This window comes from Gymnoscopelus microlampas (genome assembly GCF_963454915.1).
Source record: "Gymnoscopelus microlampas genome assembly, chromosome: 1".
Classification (NCBI taxonomy): domain Eukaryota; kingdom Metazoa; phylum Chordata; class Actinopteri; order Myctophiformes; family Myctophidae; genus Gymnoscopelus; species Gymnoscopelus microlampas.
Genome location: NC_139962.1, coordinates 6,416,447 through 6,437,626, shown reverse-complemented (window position 1 = coordinate 6,437,626; position 21,180 = coordinate 6,416,447). Strand labels below are relative to the sequence as shown.

General features: G+C 40.6%; 1 protein-coding gene across 1 annotated transcript in view; it reads right to left on the bottom strand.

Annotated features, from left to right (window-relative positions):
• The window catches only part of LOC311048264 (CD151 antigen-like), a 48,365-nt gene that overhangs the window by 10,201 nt on the left and 16,984 nt on the right, over positions 1–21,180 (bottom strand). Inside the window, exons 2-3 of the mRNA XM_084061412.1 lie at positions 12,757–12,847; positions 6,516–6,707 (exon numbers count right to left, since the gene is read on the bottom strand). Of these exons, the coding sequence (XP_083917538.1) occupies positions 6,516–6,707; positions 12,757–12,840 (276 nt within the window). The 5' untranslated portion in view covers positions 12,841–12,847. The remainder of the gene's footprint in view (positions 1–6,515; positions 6,708–12,756; positions 12,848–21,180) is intronic.

The window sequence follows — 21,180 nt, the reverse complement described above, 5'->3', positions numbered from 1 at the left end:
CTTCAACACAGTGTCGGACTCGTCACACTGTCTTAGGTTGTCCCCAGTGACAACTGGAAGAGGACAACGTTACCATGAGGTTCCCTCCAGGCGCGACGGCCACACAGCTGTGCTGATAGGACACGTCATCTACATCTGGGGAGGCGCGCTGTGCACATGGAAGCACTGCAACGTGCTTTACGCATTTGACGTCGACACCCACAGATGGTTCGAGCCCAGGCTTTCCAGGACCGTTCCAAACGGGAGGTCCTTCCACTCAGCCTGTGCCTTGGGGAAGGTCATGTATGTCTATGGAGGATACACCCAGGTGACATACTCTAATGACCTGTACAAGTTGGACACCACCACGATGGTCTGGTCTTTAATTAACACCGCAGGTGTTCATTCATGCCATCACTCTGCCTCCATCATCGGGACAAAGATGTTTGTATTTGGGGGCAGAGCGGACAGGTGCCACAACGACGACATCAGAGTGTTTGACACAGATACTGACGTGTGGCTCAGCATGCCTTATGCACAGCTTCAGCGTCTATATTCAGCCTTTACCTACAATGGAGAGATGTACATATTTGGAGGTGACAACTTTTATCCCTTCAGTGATCTGTGGAAAGTCAATCCAGAGACCCTCTCCTGGAAGAAGGTTGAGCCCAAGGGGAAAGGTCCACGTTGGATAACGTCTCACGTTTGCGGTTGCGTGGTGGGAGATCGTATTGTTCTCTCTAGAGGACTCTCCTATGACCTGTACGTCTTACACTTGAGTCCTAGTTTGAAGACGTTATCCAAGCTGGCAGTTATTCAGTACGGTCTGAAGCTACGGGCGGAACTCCGACGCGACATCAGGAGGGAACTGGCAGCCATGGAAGAATATCAGAATATGGTCTCTGAAAAGGAATCCACTGTTGCTCGCCAGACACCGATCCCTAAACTGCCGATGACTTGAGAACAATCCATATAATACTAACCTGGCATGGCCAGACTAATAACACTGCGTAGATATTAGTCTGGAATCTCTGCGTGAAACCTGCATTTCCAAGGGGAAATTACAAATTTTTTTTTTCTGTTATTGTGGGGAAAGCTTTCGCTGACAATAGCCGGTCGCAGCCAAGGGGCCAGCTTGAGATTTTTACATTGACATTGACAATACGGAAGAGACAGTTCATATGAATGGCCTGTAGTTTTGCTGTTTTACCCCTGCTGGTGTCAGAAAGAAATTTCTCTCAATGTAAGCGTATGGGTTTTTGACTTATTGTCATAAATACTATATGCTTCCAGTCGCTAGTTTAAAGTCTCCTTTCAATCATCATGATGTGCGTTTTGCTAAATTATTTTAAAATTGACGATAAAGTAGGCTATGCTCTAGGAGGGGCGGGATGATTTGATTGACAAGCTACCCAACCAATAGCATTCTTTGGGAATTGTTTTCCGGTTCCTGTTCCCGACGTGCTCTTTGGCATATATTAAAGATGGCGGATTTCGAATTCCTGAACAAACGGCTTCATTTTCGGTCTGTAGAAACTAGAGGTGTGGCATAGTCCATTATTTTTATACAGTCTATGGTCGCAGCGCATAATAATACAATGATACAATTATACCTCTGGCCTATTTTAACTATCTACAATTCTACTAATAGTCAACGGCTGTTTTTTTTCTACCCGGGAACCATAGTCACATAGAAACAGTCAAGTAAAAAATAGAAAAAAATCTGTTAGCTGGCATTCAATGAGATACTTTTGAAATGATAGGCAACACAGAATTATAAAATACAATTTCAGAGCAGAAACATAATTTGAATTGGGTGTGGGGGGGGGCTGTAAGGGACCTGGATATTGAATAGGAGGGCCCAGAAAGTTTGTGTTGGCTTTGTTTGGGGGAAGGGACGCTGGGCGTGGGAGGGGGATCTCTGGCCTGGGGTAACACCTGGCCAAATTCATATCAATTTTGGGGTCCTTTGACATGAAAAAAAGTTTGAGAAGCACGGCTTTACGCGAAGCTTTGTGTCCAGAGTTTATCAGTAATAACATGTGACTTGTGAACACATAGTATATGTGTATAGACCACATGGGGTTGTTCTGCTCTTCATTCCTTTAGTTTTAGTTCCTCTAAAGTTAAGGACAAACGCTGATATGATCAGCAGAAAAGCCCCGCTGCTATCAGGGAGAGGAGATCAGAGGGTGTTAAGTGGACATGGTCTTTGATTTGAGAGCTGGAGCTGATTACATCTCTGAAGGTCTGAGCTTGAATGCTGAGCGCGCGCACACACACACACACACACACACACACACACACACACACACACACACACACACACACACACACACACAGATAAATGCATTTTGATGCAGCACCAAGGCAAGTGGTGAGAAAGACAAACACACACACACACACGCGTGCAGTCGCACACACACGCGCACACACACATGCACGTACGTACAGTCGCACACACACACACACACACACACACACACACACACACACACACACACACACACACACACACACACACACACACACACACACACACACACACACACACACACACACGTGCATGCAACGTCCGGTCAAACTGTAGTACAAGCAAGCATAAATAAATTTACATAATTTGCCCTTATACACCCACACACACACACTCTCTCTGTCACACTGTCACACACACACACACACACACACACACACACACACACACACACACACGCACACACCTGCTTTGTCATGGTGACATGGTGAGTCAGATAATGTATGTGGCTGTTGGACAAAACAAGGACATTTAAATTAGTTCAAGGTTGACTCCAGTGACTTTGACTGTTGAGGCCTTAGTCACACGCGCACGCACGCACGCACGCACGCGCGCACGCACGCACGCGCACACACACACACACACACACACACACACACACACACACACACACACACACACACACACACACACACACACACACACACACACACACTACCATCTCACTACACAGTGAAAGCCTCAATGTTTATTTATCCATTAGTGACTCCAGACAGGCTGTTGGCTGCCTAACAATCCGTACACTGTAAAGCACTGTAAACTAATGGAAGATAATCCCCCGCCACTTCCGTTTTGCCTTCACAGTCATGTCAATAAATAAACCAAATTAGCTGAAGCCGCCTAGCTAGCTAGCTAGCTGCTTAATCGAAATGGAAATGCAAAAGTATATTTCAATTAAAGATGTTTCGAAATATGTTTTCACATTAACAGAATACAGCTTCCTGTTCTACACTTTTACGGGGCGGAATGACAGATTCTCTACATCGATATTGGCTCTATGCACAGCAGCCATATTGGAAAGAAATTGGGCCTCTTTTTATACTTCCTTCACAGGTGTTACCAATGATACTGATGAAGGCTCTGTTCCATTCTGGTCAGGGTGCTGATATTGTGCATGTTAGCTCACTAGAAACCCCTTATGGTGGGTCTGTAACTCTCAGAGTTATGGGGGTCCTTGAAAATAAGACAACCACTGTGCTAAACTAAATGGAACAGAGCCTTAATTAATACTATATTGGTAACACCTGTGAAGGAAGTAAGGAAGGGGCCCAATTCATTCCCAATATGGCTGCTGTGCATAGAGCCTATTGGCTCCGATATTGGTACTTCCGGCAGACTTCCGGGTGCTTCAAACGCCACTGAGCAACGTTCCTTGAAACAAATAGCTGGGGACGGGGCAATCCACTTTCTAGATATATTATAACTCTATGGTGAGCTTCCAGGCAGCCTGATGGAGAAGGTGTTGGATGGAGGTGTGCTGGTCAGTCACAGTGTACATAATATGAGGTCAGTTTCTCCAGCGCTGGTTCCAGGCTGCTCAGCCTGCCCTGCATTCCGATCGGCTCTGTGGTTTTGGAAGGAGAAACATTTTTCCTCTCCTTTCCTCCTCAGTGACAAAGACTGTCTCTGTGAAACAGGGGGGAAAGGCTTGGAGTGGACCGAAGCCATCAGAGCTGAACTGACCTCAGTGCCTCACGGATCATTTTTTAGTTGTAAATTGAGTTATAAAAAGAGAGCAATTCTGTTAATAAAGGCTGTTGCATGGCTCAGCTAAGCTTTCCTCAATCGTTATGTATTAACACATTGTAGCAGTATTTTTTAAGCTGTGCTCTGTCTGCAGTGTTGATTTCGTCGACTAAAACTATGACGAAAAATGTTCATCGACTACCTTTTTTCAGTGACAAAAACGAAATAAAAACGAAATAAAAACTAAGATATGACGACTAAAACTAAGACTAAATATACTGACAATTTCGTCAACAAATAAAAACTAGACTAAAATGTTAGTGAGGGACTAGAGGAGGAGAGATCCAGTAGAACTAAAAGACAAGTCACTTTATGTTTGGTTGTGCTCGGGTGTTGCGCTGCGACGCGTTGTGAGCTTGTAGACGGCTATATTTTCAGCATGCAACCAAATGTAAAATCTGCCATTACGACTTCATCATTTTAGTCGACTAAATCAACTGTGGATTTAGTCGACTAAAATCTTATGATATCTAGTTGACTACAATTAGACTGAAACTAAAGCATTTCAGATGACTAAAATATGACTAAAACTAAACGGAATTTTATTCAAAAGACTATGCTAAAATACATCTGCTGTCAAAATCAACACTGCTCTGAAGGAGATCTGCTAACATACTCTACTATACAGATTGGACAGAATTAAAATGTATTCATTAAATGTTAACTTTTCAACTTTAACTTAAATGTTATAATGGGAGTCAATGGGGCACTAATTGGGACGTGTATAGGCCCAATTAAATCATTACATAAACTATTATCTTGCAGTAGATTGAATCTCTCTATCGGGTTCCCAAGGTCATAGTCCTCCTCAGTGTGTCTGCGTCAGCAGCACATTCAACAGGTAACTGGTAACAATGTGCTGAACAAACATCGTACCGTAACGCCTATAAATCTGACTTTACTGCCAGCTGACCAGATGGAAGTGTTCTAGACGATGAGACCAAACAGATGTCTGTTCTTTGACTACAGCCTAGCAGAGGTCCTTTTGACTGAGCTATTAAATGCAGGGGTGGAAAGTAACTAAGTACATTTACTCAAGTACTGTACTTAAGTGAAAACATTTATTTCACTGGAGTACTTCCAATTTTCAATGATTTTACTTCTACTGCACTACATCTCAAAGGCATATATTGTACTTTTACTCCACTATAATTATTTGAAAACTTTAGTTACTAGTTACTTTGTAGATTTTGATTAGTATTACAAAACCACTTCAGAACTATATATATACTTTGGCAATTTGAAAATAGCCGATCTACAAGCTCACAACGCGTCGCTTTTTACGACACATTGTGAGCTTTTAGATCGGCTATTTTCAAATGATTGTTATACATTTTATACATTTGAAAACATCTGCATAACGAGTACTTTTACCTTTGTTACTTTTAGTACATTTTGATGCGAGCGTGCGTGCGTGCGTGCGTGCGTGTGCGTGCGTGTGACCGTGTGTGTGTCTACGCAACAGGTGTCACTGCTGACAGAGCCGTGTGTGTGTGTGTGTGTGTGTGTGTGTGTGTGTGTGTGTGTGTGTGTGTGTGTGTGTGTGCGTGTGTGCGTGCGTGCGTGCGTGCGTGCGTGCGTGCGTGCGTGCGTGCGTGCGTGCGTGCGTGCGTGCGTGCGTGCGTGCGTGCGTGCGTGCGCGTGTGTGTGTTGTGCTGAGTCAGTCACAGACGTGCTTTAGGCTCCCATGGAAGATCCAATTATATTTGAATTTAATTTAAATGCTTAAGTATGCCACACAGGACCAAAGCTTGATCTTGGATGGATGTGGCTCAACATGGTACAGACCTGTATAAGTGCCCAATCGGTACCTAACTATAATTAGCTGCGTGGGTGACCCCCCGCCCCCCCCCCCCCCCCCCCCCGGTACCCCCTCAAGCACTGTGCTATGATGGAATGACGCTGTCCCATTCCATAATATATTATTATTATCAGTGGTGGAAACAGTACTCACACTTTTTTACTTAAGTAACTACTGCAAATACTGCTTTGTAGAAGTACTCTGTTACAAGTAAAAGTCCGGAATTCCAAATTTACTTGAGTAAAAGTACAAAAGTATTGGTAGCAAAATGTACTTAAAGTACCAAAAGTAGAAAGTACTCATTATGCAGAATGTCCCGTTTCACAAGTTTTCAAATTTACAAAATTTACAAATTTACAAAAATAGCAGTTCTATAAGCTCACGATGCGGCCTAAATGTATATAGGGCCGAAGTGGTTAATGTATGTTTTGTAATAATAATCAAAATCTACAAAGTAACTAGTAACCAAAGTTGTCAAATGATTGTAGTGGAGTAAAAGTACAATAGTTGCCTCTGAGATGTAGTGGAGTGGAAGTAAAAGTATTAAAAAATTGCACTTAAGTACAGTACTTGAGTAAATGTACTTAATTTACTTTACACCACTGATTATTATTATTATTATTATTAGTATTATTATTATTATTATTATTATTGATTGATGACATCACTACTCACCACTCTCAGCAGCCTCCTCTGCTCCTTGAAGGTGGCGCAGCATCCCAGCACGCCGGTTACCATGACGATGGCCCCGGCCAGGATGAGGATGTAGGCGGAGGCGGCGTAGGTCTTGGAGGAGAGCAGGGAGATGTAGTCGCTCTTCTCCACCAGCGTCCACACGCCCACCGCCATCACCACGCCCCCTGCCAACTGACCAATCACATGACCATTAATTAACCCATTAAGACCTGGAACGCATCTCTGTCACTTTTTGATTTGAGCAAAAAAAGCCTTATTTTTACACTTTGGCTATTCAAAAATAGCAGATCTACAAGCTCGTAGCGCGGAACCGAGTGCCGCGCTACGAGCTTGTAGATCTGCAATTTTTTTCTGGGGGTCCCTGGAACAATATCGGCGGCCAAATACATCATTTTGGGGGTCCTTGACATGAAAAGGTTTGAGCACCACTGATATAGAAATGTTGATTTCTATTACAACACATACGTTAACCACTTCAGCCCTATATATATTTCGCCCATTTAAAAGTGAGTATTTTATACTTTTGGTACTTTAAGTGCAAGTCAGTTTTGAATTCCGGACTTTTACTTGTAACAGAGTATTTCTACATTGCAGTATTGATACTTTTTCCACCACTGGTGTTATAGTGTATGTGTGTGTGCAGCCTGTGGTTTCCCTGCCTCCTCTCCAGTCTCTCGTACATCTAAGGGCACGTTTCTCCATTCTGTAATTGAACAGATTGATTAGTTTGGCAGGCTGACAACTTAGTGCTGCAGTGCTGCAATCATTACAGCAGCATGACGACGCTGACGGAGCCCATGATGTAAACATTCTGCATATTCTGTTCAAAGACCCAGAGATGGAGTCCAAAAGGACACAAAGGTCACTGCTGTCAGGGAAGAAACCTCTTATCTCCATGTTTTAACTTATCCCTGTGTTTTTTTCCCGTAAATTAACGCCCTACTTGATCATACTACAGCGTCACTCAAAAGCATCAAAAGTAGCAGATCTGCAAGCTTGAAACGCGGCGCGAAGCGACGCGTTTCAAGCTTGTAGATCTGCTACTTTTTGATGCTTTTGAATTTGAATGCTGAAAAGTAACAGTTTTTGACTTATGAGGTTTCCACCCGACAGAGACGATATACTATGACATGAATAGTAATCATATTATGCTGAATTCAAGCTACGTATGCTCATTTTCGTACTGTACTGTACTATTGTAACTATGAAAGGCAGTTTTAAGATGTAACACAAAAATGTTACATCTTGTTCTTCTGTTGATGTGAGGGCTGGTCAATAGATTGATATGTTAAAAAAAGTTAGACTAAAGATATCATCTAGGACTTTGGATAGCGTAATTTTGTGATATGCCATAGCCTTATAAGTATACTTTAAAATGTAAAAAAAAAAATGTTATATGGAAATAGTGTTTAATGTTATATGTGTTATATAGTCACTGTTATATAGTGTTGTGTCACTATTTTTGAAAATACTTGAAACATTTAAAAGAAAATGCATACCATTGTCTCAATACGATATTATCATCACAATATCAATATGGATACATTATTTGGTCAAAAAATATAGCGATACTTGATTTTTTTCCCATAGCAGCCCCACGAAAAATATCGATGGCCTGACCTTGTCTGATAATCTTAAGTAAAAATGTTAGCGCTCTGTTTCAAAGTAATAAAGATTTGCACTCACTGGCCAAACCCACATCTTGGATCATCTACCGCGGCACTAAAATGTTATGGGACTATTGATCCAAGAGACTTGGAAGATTTGCAGTGTACATTATCTTCTGTATTAGAGGGGCACGTGCTTTTTTTTCATGTGTGAGCTCCCCTTTCATCCTTTGACTTCTGCTGATTTATATGACCTGCCTTTGAAACAGACCTGGGTCTTAAATAATGAAGGGAAAACTCTTAAATCAAGGTCCAGCATTTCTTTCGAAGCCCTTAAATTAAATCATTAAATTATGGATGGCTGAAGTTTGTTCTTATCCCGCGTCTGGAGTTCCAGGACTTCTATTATAGTGAAAGAAGTGAGAACAAGTCTCTATGAAGTGCAGAATCATGAGAAAAACGTCCTGGGAAAAAAACTCGCACACACATGTACTCCAGCAGGGAGAGTGTCTGAAATGAACATTAGGTTGTATATTGTCTATATATCAGTACGGCATAGGAAAGAAACTTTGATCAGAATTGAAGTTTGAATCTGTGAATATTTCCAACCCAAACTATGATAAGAAACTGCTGAATGAATGGATCGAATGTCTCTCTCTCCAAACACCTTGGGGAGAAAGTGGCACTGATGAGGCCTCCTCTCCCCCTAGGCACTAGAAACGTCATCAACGCGCGCGCACACACACACACACGCACACACACGCACGCACGCGCACGCGCACGCACACACACACACACACACACACACACACACACATGCTCCAATGTAATTTCACCGGACAATCACCTGTACTTTCACACATACAGTATAGCCGTTAGGGTGAAATTGGATATTATACCAGGACATAACTCAAGGGAGCTGGCAGCGTAAAGTCCATGATTGCATGTCTGGTCCTACTGAGTCTGTCATTTGCGTTCACACATTCAGCCCCTCTCTCCGGTTAACGTCTAGACAACTTCCAGGTTACAGGGCACATGTTGAGTGAGATTATTCTCGAAGGACATTGAGGTTGCCCTCAATTGCAGTGTCGCCTCGTCGAGATACATCACAGTACAGTTTCCTTTTCACATCAATATTCATATCAATGATAAAACAAAACAAAACAAAAACAAAACAAAACAGAAAGTTTCCCGTATCGTGTGATATAACACAAAGTTAAAAACAGTTGCAGACACTTGTGGGTAGGTCTGCAATCAAAGAATTTAATTGACCATATGTTATGGGGGAACAGTATGTTAAACCTAGTTGTAGAGAACTGCTTGTTAGCCTCTTAGCATATTTTGCCTAAATCATATTTCTAATGTTTTCAGGAAAGAAGAAACAAAACATCACTTTGAACTGTTCCTCTAATTCAGTGCTTCTCAAACTTTTTCATGTCAAGGATCCCCAAATTGACACTTATTAGCCTGCGGACCCCCATTTGAAAAAGATATGCCAGGCACCCCCATAAGAGAAGATTTTTACAGTTCTTGCAGTGATTCTCAACCATTTTAATTTCAAGGACCCCCAGTTTGACATGCATTAGGCTACGGACCCCCATTTAAATTAAGGCATTTCTATCTCTTCGGACCCCAATTTAAACTGTAAAATCAATGTTAATTTAACTCTGAGAGTGTACAAATGGAACCAAATGGACCCGTTTGGGTCCATTTGGTTCACTCTCCATCATTTAGCTGCGGACCCCCTGGAACTCCCTCAAGGACCCCTGGGGGTCCCCGGACCCCACTTTGAGAACCAATGCTCTAATTATATACTCACAAGTTCACAACGAGTATTTTTGAAGAATAAAATAGGGGTATAAGCTGATTAAGTCACTTTGCTGTGGTGGACCCCCCCTGGAACGCAACACAAGAGGACCCCCCAAGGGGGGGATCACTTTGAGAACCACTGGCTTAGTGTGGGTAGAAAGGCCTTCATCAGAATCCTGCCTCCCAGCTCTCCCGGTATTATGTGCCAAACTGTCCCTGAGCAAGACAACCCCCCCTCGTCCCCCCGCCCCCGTCCCCCCAAGATGTTGTTTATTTTGTATTTTTAGATGTCTTGTCCTACATTTTCAAGTGTAAACTGAGGGTCGGTCGCAGCTTAACCCATTAAGACCGGGAACGCATCCGCGTCACTTTAGATTTCTTTGCGCTTTTCAAAAAATAGCAGATCTTGCTTTTTTTTTTTAAACGTGAAAATGTGTGCAAATCTTTGAATATATATATACATTTTTAACTTGAATCTTTGCTTCGGGTGGGGGGGGCCCTGGAACAACGTATTTTGAGATGGTGCAGGGTCCACGGACAAGTACATATCCTTTTGGGTGGTCCTTGACATGAAGAAAGTTTGAGAACCACTGATATAACAGACATTAACTAGAATCCCCCAGAAAAAAAGATTTGCGTTAAAAATGTTCTCCTTAAAAAAAACGTATACATTCAAAAATGTGCACACATTTTCATGATAAAAAAATAAGTAAATAGCCGATCTACAAGCTCATAGCGCGGCACTCGGTGCCGCGCTATGAGCTTGTAGATCTGCTATTTTTGAACAGCCGAAAGTACAAAATAATGGGTATAGCAAAAAAATGACACAGTATGCGTTCCTGGATTGAATGGCTTAAACACGGATTACAGGCTTATTTATTTGTAATGCCGCTGGACATTCCAAAGAACTTTCTGTATTTTTGGTCTAAGTGTAAAGAGTGCAGTTTCAATGGGATGCACATTGTGACGTTTATGTATTTATCTTTATGAACTATCCTTTCCTTTGCGGCACACACCACCTGAACCTGTAGAGTCAGTCGTCCTCACCAACACTTTTCACTGGAATACTATCTCCACCCTGACAGGTTTAGTACTCCATAAGGTGCCTTTATGTTTTGTAATTTTGCCACCAGGAGGTTTTAGATTCATGTGGTCTGAAAACAAATGGCCTGGGGGCCCCCTGGTGGCTGGGCCACGTACTGCAAAGTCCATATTGTTACTGTCGGGGCAGAAAAAAATCCTTATATCTCCATATTCTAACTTTTTGTGTTTTTTACGTAAATTAAGGCCTTATTACTTGATCACACTACTGTGTAACACTAATGTATCAAAAATAGCAGATCTGCAAGCTCGAAACGCGGCGCAAAGTGAGGCGTTTTGAGCTTGTAGATCTGCTACTTTTGATACTTTTGAATTTGAATACTGAAAAGTAACAGTTTTGGAGGTTTAATTCCATCCGACAGAAAGGTTATATATCCAAAACTTGACTTACTAACTACTTTCAGGAAATGTGTTCCAGTGGATCCAATGTAGTTATTTAGTCAGAAGCTCTTGCTCTTGTTAATACTTTTCATGGGTTCAAATTCAATGTTTATAAAACAGAAACAGACAAACCTGGAATCTCTATTTTGGGCATATCATTATAAGCGAGAAATTTCCAAATCTTTCAAATATTTGTTTGTGTTCAAAAAATAGCAACGATAGCATGTCTACAAGGTCATAACACGGTCGCATCGCAACACGCTGTGAGCTTGTATGTCGCCTATTTTCGGTACCTTTGCAGTATAAAATATTTCATTTAAGTAAAAAACATTAAAAAGATGAAATATGGATATACAAGGTTTCTGCCCGACAGGACAGTTAGAATCTGACCCCTGTATCACCTCACATGACTCTCTGTGCCTTTGTTCTCCTTTCTCTCTACATACTCTCCTGTCTCAGATAAAGCATAAAAAACAAGTCTTGTCTTTAAAAAAAACAAAAGAAAAACAAATGGCCTTTCTCACCAACATATCCCGAGGGAAATAAAGTGCCAGGCGAGGGTTGGAGGCTTGGGTTTAGGGTTGTAAAACATTCATACGGTGGTGCATCTGGAAACCGCCTCAGAGAATAAGAGCTCGGGATTGTTTGTCAGCCAATTTATTTGAGACTATATTAAACGCTCTGCCAGGCATTTTATAATTATCACATTTGTGGGAAAACAGCAGAGAAACAGATGGGTTGAAAAAGTACTTTACTTCAGTAAAGGTAGCCTACAAGAGTACTGGCATCAAAATGTACTTATAAGTACTCAATACTCATTATCGAAGAGCTCGATGCAGTCGATATACGGTACAAGCTTGCAACGCATCGTGGCACGTTGTGAGATTGTACATCGGCTATTTTCAAATAGACAAAGTATAAAAAAGGGCTTATTTGGTACTTATGTTAAGTAAAAGTACCTCAACATTGTACGTAAAGGGATAGTTCACCCAAAAAAGACTTGAATTCATGGATATGTTTTTGTTTTTGTCACACTCCTAAGGCAATAATTTGATTACCAAATCGGTTCCGGTAGGAGACACAAAGGAGACTCTTTGTGTCTCCATACGAAACTGCTGCCGGTCATCAAATTATTGGCTTTGGAATGCGACAAAAACAAAAAGATATCCATGCATTCAAGTCTCCATGGGGTGGCTAATCGATAGGGGGGAAAAAAGTAATTTTGGGGGTGAGCTATCCCTTTAAGAACAGCACTTGAGTAAATGTACTTAGTTACTTTCCACCACTGTTCTCTGGTGTGTTGTGCTGAGTGTAAAACTTACCCAGAACAAGAAGTTGAAGGTGAACAGGAGGTATTTCAAGCAGATGGTTCCACATGTCTCCTTCTTCTCGTCGTACGCCCCCATGATGATGCTATGAAACAAACAAGCATTTCACATCATCACTTTACTGTGGAAAAAGTAGCCTACTCCATATCATGTAGAAATACTCTGTTACAAGTAAAAGTACGGTATTCAAAATTGACTTGAGTAAAAGTACAAAAGTATTGGCATCAAAATATACTTAATGTACCAAAAGTAAAAGTACTCGTTATTTAGTTTTAGTATGAAAATCCTTTGAAAGTAGCAGATCTACAAGCGGATGCGACGCGTTGTGAGCTTGTAGATTAGCCACTTTCAACCTGTCTTGGTCATGTCATTATATTGTTTGTTTTTTTGGGGGGCTTTTTCTGCCTATATCGATAGGATAGTGGGCTGAAAGGAAATGGAGAGAAAGATGGGGGGGTGACACACAGCAAAGGCCGTCGGGATCGGGAGTCGAACCCGCGACACGCTGTCAAGCTGGATTACCAGCATTATGTGGTATATGCGCCTGGACCGCTATAGGCCAGAGGGCGCCCCGGGTCATGTCATTATAAGTGAAAACTTTCAAAACATTTCCGAACAATTAAAGGACAACTTTGTTTTTTTACAACCAAGGTTTATGTTTTAGATTGTAATTAAAGTAAATAAAAGATGAGTGTTAAAACTCTAAAATGTACTGCTTTCTATAGTTTTAGCAATTTTCGTGATCTTTTTTTACAGTGGGCGGGGGCATTCTGTCCGGTGGCTAAATATGTATTTTTTTACACAATAACCCGGTGTTTTCTTTATTATTATTTACAGTAGCTCTTCTAGCCCCCAATAACTCACATCTGGCCATCAAAGACCACAGGACCTTTTTTATTGTGTAAAAAAGGCATATTTAGCCACCGGACAGAATGCCTCCGCCCCACTGTAAAAAATATCGCAAAAATTGCTAAAACTATAGAAAGCAGTAAATAAATAAAAAATAACACTCATCTTTTATTTACTTTAATTACAAGCTAAAATATAAACCTTGGTTGTAAAAAACTAAAGTTGTCCTTTAAACATAATTTCAAACATATCGAAAAAAGCTGATTTACAATCTTGTGAGATTGTAGATTGGCTTTAGTGAATAAAAGCTAAAGAAAGGGAAAATTAAAATTAGAGAAAAGCTAAAAAGGTAATGCACAGTAAAATTCCAACAGTAACATATTGAAGTTCTCCATATAATCACTGCTATGCCACACATGACATGTTTTGATTGGTAACCTTAACGTTTTTGGTTAAAATAGTGGGTGAATCTTGTCGTCAAATCACTGGCAATCAAGTTATAAAAGCATACACTGATGGATGTGATTTACAGTATCGGTCTCCTTATTAAGCCCAAGATAAACTCTAAATGAGATTATGGTACTTTCAGCCACTCTTAGTACCAGCTGATCTCAGGTCTGTTACAACAGTGTCTTCTTTTAAAAGCAAACTAAAAACCTTTCCATTCTCACAAGCGTTCTGCTAGGTTTGGAGAGTGTTTATTCTTATTCATTCTTATGTGTTAATTGTATGCAATTTTGTGTCATTGACCTTTGCATTTTTTTGCTTTTATTCTTTGAAGCACATTAAGTCTGTGCCATATTAGTAAATGTGACTTCATTGACTTGACTTCCATGCTAAAAACAATCATGGCCTCTCTGCAAAGTCCTCCGTTAACCATTTACACAAAGCCTGACTTATACTTCGTCATACGATGGTGTCACACAGGTTACGAATTAAGCATTGTCATTGCAAAACTTATAGGATATGTTTTCAGTGGTGGAAAAAGTACTGGCATGTTTTACCTACAGTAAGTAAAATACTGCAATGTAATACTGCAATGTAGAAAAATTCTGTTAGAAGTGAAAGTCCATATACAGACTTAAAAATGTACTTGAGTAAAAGTACAAAAGTATTGGTATCAAAATATACTTAAGTACAAAAGTAAAAACACTCATTGTGCATAATGTATCATTTTACAAGTTCAAATGTATAAAAAATTGTTTGAAAATAGCCGATCTACAAGCTCACAATGCGTCGCATCGCGACGCGTTGTGAGCTTGTAGATCGGCTATTTTCAAATGGCCGAAATGTATATAGGGGTGAAGTGGTTAGTGTGTTTTCCGATAATAATCAAAGTCCAAAAAGTAACTAGTAACTAAAGTTTTCAAATAATTGTAGTGGGGTAAAAGTACAATATTTGCTTATGAGATGTAGTGGAGTAGAAGTACTGAAAACTGGAAATACTCCAGTAAAGTAAACATACCTAAAAATTGTACTTAAGTACAGTACTTGACAACTTGCTTTTACACCACTGTATGTTTTGTAACACTGTGTTGAACCATTGTGTGTAAGATTTTTGAAAACGGCCAACAGGGGGCGCCATCAGTTCCTAACATGTACATGGGCCTGGCTGGCTGGCTGGCAAATATGGTCATAAATCAGTGAGAATTTGTCCGAACATCACATCACCGAACCATGTGGATCATGTTTAATATGAAGCTGTTGAAACATGTCACCAGCCGTAACCCTAGCCTTATGACTCAGGTTCACCGTCTGGCATAAGGACGACGCTCAGACTAGCTCCGTCTAGAAAGATGGTCTATTTTCAGGGAAACAAACAAACGCCCTCTGGGTGTAAAAAAGAAAATGAGATCACTGTGAGTCAAAGCAGGGCCATGATGAGCTATATGTATATTACTGTACATGGTTTATTCAGAGGAAATACATGACTTAGCATAAGTATCAGTGTGCCAACGGTTTTGGAATGTTAAGCACCGGCTTTACTTAATGTCTGGCAGACACACATCCAACCCACACACACACACACACACACACACATGACTGAGGGAATATTTCATACAATATATAATGTTTCTTCTTAACCCATTCAATCCGGGAACACGTCTTTGTCATTTTTGGATTTCTTTGGGCTATTCAAAAATAGCAGATATACAAGCTCATAGCGCGGCACCGAGTGCCGCACTATGAGCTTGTAGATCTGCTATTTTTGGAGGAATCTTGAAAATGTGTGCAAATCTTTGAATATACATATTTTTTTAAAGCGAACATTTCTAACTCAAATCTTTGCATCTGGGGGGGTCCCTGGGGCAAAACATTTTGAGATGGGTGGGTGGAGGGGGGGGGGGGGGTCCGTGGCCAAATACATATCTAAATCCTTTTCTAAATCCTAACAGTATGTTGCTATGTCAGTGGTGCTCCAACTCCATGTCAAGGACCCCAAAATGTATTTCGCCACGGGCCCCCATCTTAAAAGCACAGATTTGAGTTAAAAGTTGTTCGCTTTAAAAATTTATATTCAAAGATTAGCAAAATAAATCCCACCATTTTTCAAGAAATAGCAGATCTACAAGTTCTGGGTGCCGCGCTATGAGCTTGTAGATAAAAAAAAACACAGATGCGTTCCCGGTCTATATGGATTAAACACTAAAGAATGATAGTTAAACCACTTTAAACCCTAGTATACACTGTCAGTGGTTGACCGGGCCTGCCCCAGGGCTCTGCAGGAGTCTATCAGCTCTGTGTGTCTGTCTGTGTCTGGAGCTGATCTCACAAACCTACTGAACCCATCAGCACCAAATCCATTTTAAAAAAATATTCTGCAATATTTGACTTACATTTGTATAATTGAAGTCAATGGGGCTCTGATGGAAGTAACCTTGCCTAAATTTGGAGTCATACATCATATTGTCTCTCAAAACTGTTACTTTTCAGGATTCAAATTGAAAAACAGCAAAAGTAGCAGATCTACAAGCTCAGATCTGCTGCTTTCGATGCTTTCGTGTGACGATAGTATGATCACGTAGGGCGTTCATTTATTGAAAAAACACCAAGGGTTAAAAAACATGGAGATATGAGGTTTCTGACCGACAGCAACAATATATCATAGATGACTGATGAAGTCTGAGATTCACATTGGAGCCACACCGTTCCCAGGTGGATCAACATTACTCCATTTATTTTTCCTTTTTGTGTGAGTGTGTGTGAGTGTGTGTGTGTGCGGGGGGGGATGTGTAAGCTTATGTTAGCCAAAGGCCTTTAGAACGTCAATCTTTAAACTCAATTAATCTTTAATCTGTCCTCGTTGGCAGGAGTTTACATTTGGCTTCAGACAGATGAAGTAACAAATGACGCTCTCTAAGGCAGTGGTTCTCAAACTTTTTCATGTCAAGGACCCCCAAATTGACACATATTAGCCCACGGACCCCCATTTGAAAAGATATGCCAGGGACTCAACCATTTTGATTTGTTGGGGGTCCCAATCTACACTGTATCATCATCATTAGTGTTCATTTAACTCTGAGAGTGTACAAATGGAACCAAATGGACCCGTTAGGGTCCATTTGGTTCCATTTGTACGCTCTCAGAGTTACAGACACATAAGGGTCCATTTGGTTCCATTTGTACACTCTCAGAGTTACAGACACATAAGGGTCCATTTGGTTCCTAACTATTCATTTGGCCGGGGACCCCCTGGAACCCCCTCAAGGACCACTGGTGGTCCCCGGACCACTGGTTGAGAACCACTGCTCTAAGGTGTTCGTGGCCGTATCACATACTGGTGTATTATGTACTATTATATTATGTGTATTTAGGTATATTACAATCTCATTATTGTATCATTTATGTATTAGGCACATCTATCATGTCTAACTCAAATTATGAGTTGTGTATATGTTATGACGTATTTAACCACATGCACCCTATACAGCATCCATATTCTGGAGTGAAGATTGGGAGGTGGAAATAACGGATCAACATTGCACCCAACGTGTCGCAGCGTAACGCGTCGTGAGCTTGTAGATCTGCGAAGAGATTGACCCCCCCCCCCCCCCCCCTTGGGAATGCAGTCAGTTAAGACATGAGAGAGAAAGGGAGAGAGAGAGAGAGAGAGGTCTACTGTAGGTGTCAGGTTTCAGAACAAACAATGACTAACACATTTTTACTCTCTGAGTTAACCTATCAAGACCGGGAAAGCTATCTGTCACTTTAACCGTTATCTTATACTTTGGCTATTCAAAAATAGCAGATCTACAAGCAGACACCAGCTAACTCCATTTTTCCGCTTTTGCATTTTTTTTTACGTCTGTGTGTTGATTAAAACAATATTGAACCGATGAAAAGTATTAAAAAGTGCTTCTGACAGAAGCAGCTAACTATTGGAACCTCAAACTTTCTGCTAAACCAGCTAACTCCAGCAAAGGGGGGTGGAGTTAACTGGTTTTGCTGACTCCAGGCTCCACCCCCCTTTTGACCTCCAACCTCATTGTGAGCTTGGAGGTCCATTCAGCTGTTCTTATCAATGATGAACAAAACCTCCTAACTCTACTTTTTGTTTTGTTTTTGTCATTTCCTGAAAAATGAACACTTTGGAGTTAGCTGGTTGCTGCCTGACAGCAGAGATATAATATCTGCTATTTTTGGGAAATCATGAAAAGGTGTGCAAATCTTTTAAAGCGAACGTTTGTAACTCAAATCTTTGCTTCTGGGGATTCGACAAATGTCTTCTAAATCCTAACAGTTTTTTTGAAAAAACGTATGTTGCTATAATATCAGTGGTTCTCAAACTTTTTCATGTCAAGGACCCCCAAAATGATATGTATTTGGCCACGGACCCCCATCTCAAAAAGCTATTTTTTTTCTTTCTTTTTTTTGCAAAGATTCGCTTAAAAAATGTTTAAAAACATTTGCACACACTTTTTAACGAACTAATTTGAACTATTTTCGAACAGCCAAAGTCCTGCCCCCCACCCCCCCTCTCCTCTCTCCTCTCTACCATGTCTATCCTGTCCTGTCCATCATGTTCAGACTCGCCCGTTCAGCTCTGTCTCTTACCTTATCACATTCTAACCTTTGGACCCTCTGTTCCTTCCTTCACACATACACAGACAGGTAGGTCATACCAGGTATCACTGCGTCACATCGTCTGTCTGTCTGTCTGTCTGTCTGTCTGTCTGTCTGTCTGTCTGTCTGTCTGTCTGTCTGTCTGTCTGTCTGTCTGTCTGTGTGGCGGTGTGGCGGTGGCTTTCTAACATTTTGTGCCCAGGGCACTCCAATGGGCAAGTCCAAATCTCAAAGCACATTGTGTTCATAGCAGAAATAGCAGATCCACAACCTCACAATGTGTTGAACTTGCACTAGATCTGCTGTTTTTGTTGTTTTTGAAAATGTGTGGGAAATGATTGAAAATTAAATCAATAAATACATTTCAAATGTTCACTTATGACATGCCCAAAATATGGAGGCCAAGGTTGAAATATCTTTAAAATATATTATTTTTGGTTATAGAATTTGCCTATTATTATTTCAATGGGGTGCAGTACGTTAGTCCGACAGCGCATTCCTCCGACAGCGCAGCGCTCCGACGTTTCCAATACTAAACCCGAACCAAACCCGCACCCTAACCCTAACCGCACGCGGATGCCACATAGTCGGAGAAAAGGTCTGTCGGATTAACGCATGCCTCCCATTTCAATGTACAATGTAACTTTTTATGTTAATACAATATAACTTAAAATTGTGGTTGTAATTGGTCTCCCTGCTCTTCTATTGAGACATTTACATCCTGTGTCTGCTGGTTTGACACAGCTGGTTGACACGAGTGCTACTGCCGGAAGGTCGCATTTACATTTCTCCCCTGAGCAAGCAAGCTCTATCAGCTAACTGGTAAAAATGTCAGCACTTACGCAGGAGACCAGGGTAAAACATGAAAGTGACGGACATCGGAACCTATGGTAACCTGAACTCATCATGGCACACCGGTGTGCCTTGGCACAGTGGTGTGCCTTGGCACTCCGTTTGGGAATAACAACCGCTGTGTGGTACATGACTGTGGCGCTTCTATTACCGCCCAGAATAATTCCATCCTATCATGGTTCGGCAGGGTGCTATCATTTCATTTCTGCAGCTCGTTGCAAAAGGAAAGTATTATAATACCTTCGGAATTTTGGGTGAGGTGTTTTGATGAGTTCATCATCCTTATTATTGGTTTGTTTGTGCATGTCAGAAATAGTCTGCCGTGTGGGAGTAAACATGGACATAAAACAGCTTCATTAGATCAGCGCTCAGCTAAATGAATCGTAAATCAGATTAATTTCATTAGGCAAAGAATGAAAGAAATTTGGCTCATGATGCGAACCACAGCTGATAAGGTAATCACAATGAGTTTTGGATTGCAGTGTGTAAGACCGGGAACGCATCTGTGTCATTTTGAGATTTCTTTGGCTATTCCAAAATAGCAGATATACAAGCTCATAGCACGTCACCAAGTGCCGTGCTATGAGGTTGTAGATCTTTGAATATATACATATATTTTAAAGTGAAACATTTTAACTCCGATATTTGCTTCCGGGGGTCTAAAATAGGGAACTAAATCGTTTGAGATGGGTGTCATCATTTTGGGGGTATTTGACATGAAAAAAAAACATTTTTTAGATATGTATTTGGCCGCGGACCCTCATCTCAAAATATTTTTGTTCCAGGGACCCCCACAGAAGCAAATATTGGAGTTAAAAATGTAAAAAACTTTAAAAATATATATATTTTCAAAGATTTGCACACATTGTCAAGATTTTTCAAAAATAGCAGGTCTACTACACTGCAAATAATGGATTTTAAGAAAGTAAAAAAATCCTCGATCCTAGCATATTAGTCTTATATTTTGTCCAAAAAGAAAAATGTGCTTGTCAAAGAAAAAAATTGCTTGTCAAACATGTTTCAAACAAGAAGTTATTTTCTCATTTTAAGGAAATATAACTTGCATTTTCTTAATAGGGAATTTAATCCATTTTTGAGCAATATCTAACCAGTAACAAGCTACAACAATGGTTTGCATCATATCCCAGCAGACGCACAAGATTATTTTTCCTTATTTTAAGAGTAAGACCAGTTGGAACAGCTTCTCAATTTAAGAATTGCTTTTTTTAATTCAACTTTCAATCTAATGCGACTTCATCAACATAGAAATAACATGTTTCAGATCAAAAAAACATGTTTCAGATCAAACCAATCATTTAACAAAGTGCACATTGGCTTTGGTAAAAGTGCAAGCTACACTTTAAAATCGGGGAACAATAAAACATTTCATTATCACATCTTAACAAAACTCGGCAACGCTGTGCATGCATGTTACTTTCAGATGAGAAAAATAAAAAGTGATATAAAACAAAAAATAGAAGTTTGGGTGTTAGGGTTCAACTGGTCACACGCACACTACAGTTTCATTCCCACCCCCAGTACATTAATTTAATTCAACAATCTGACATCACATAAAGACCATGTTTCAGATCGCTCAAACCATTTAGCAAACATAGTGCACATTGGTAAAAGTGCACGCTACACTTTAAAATC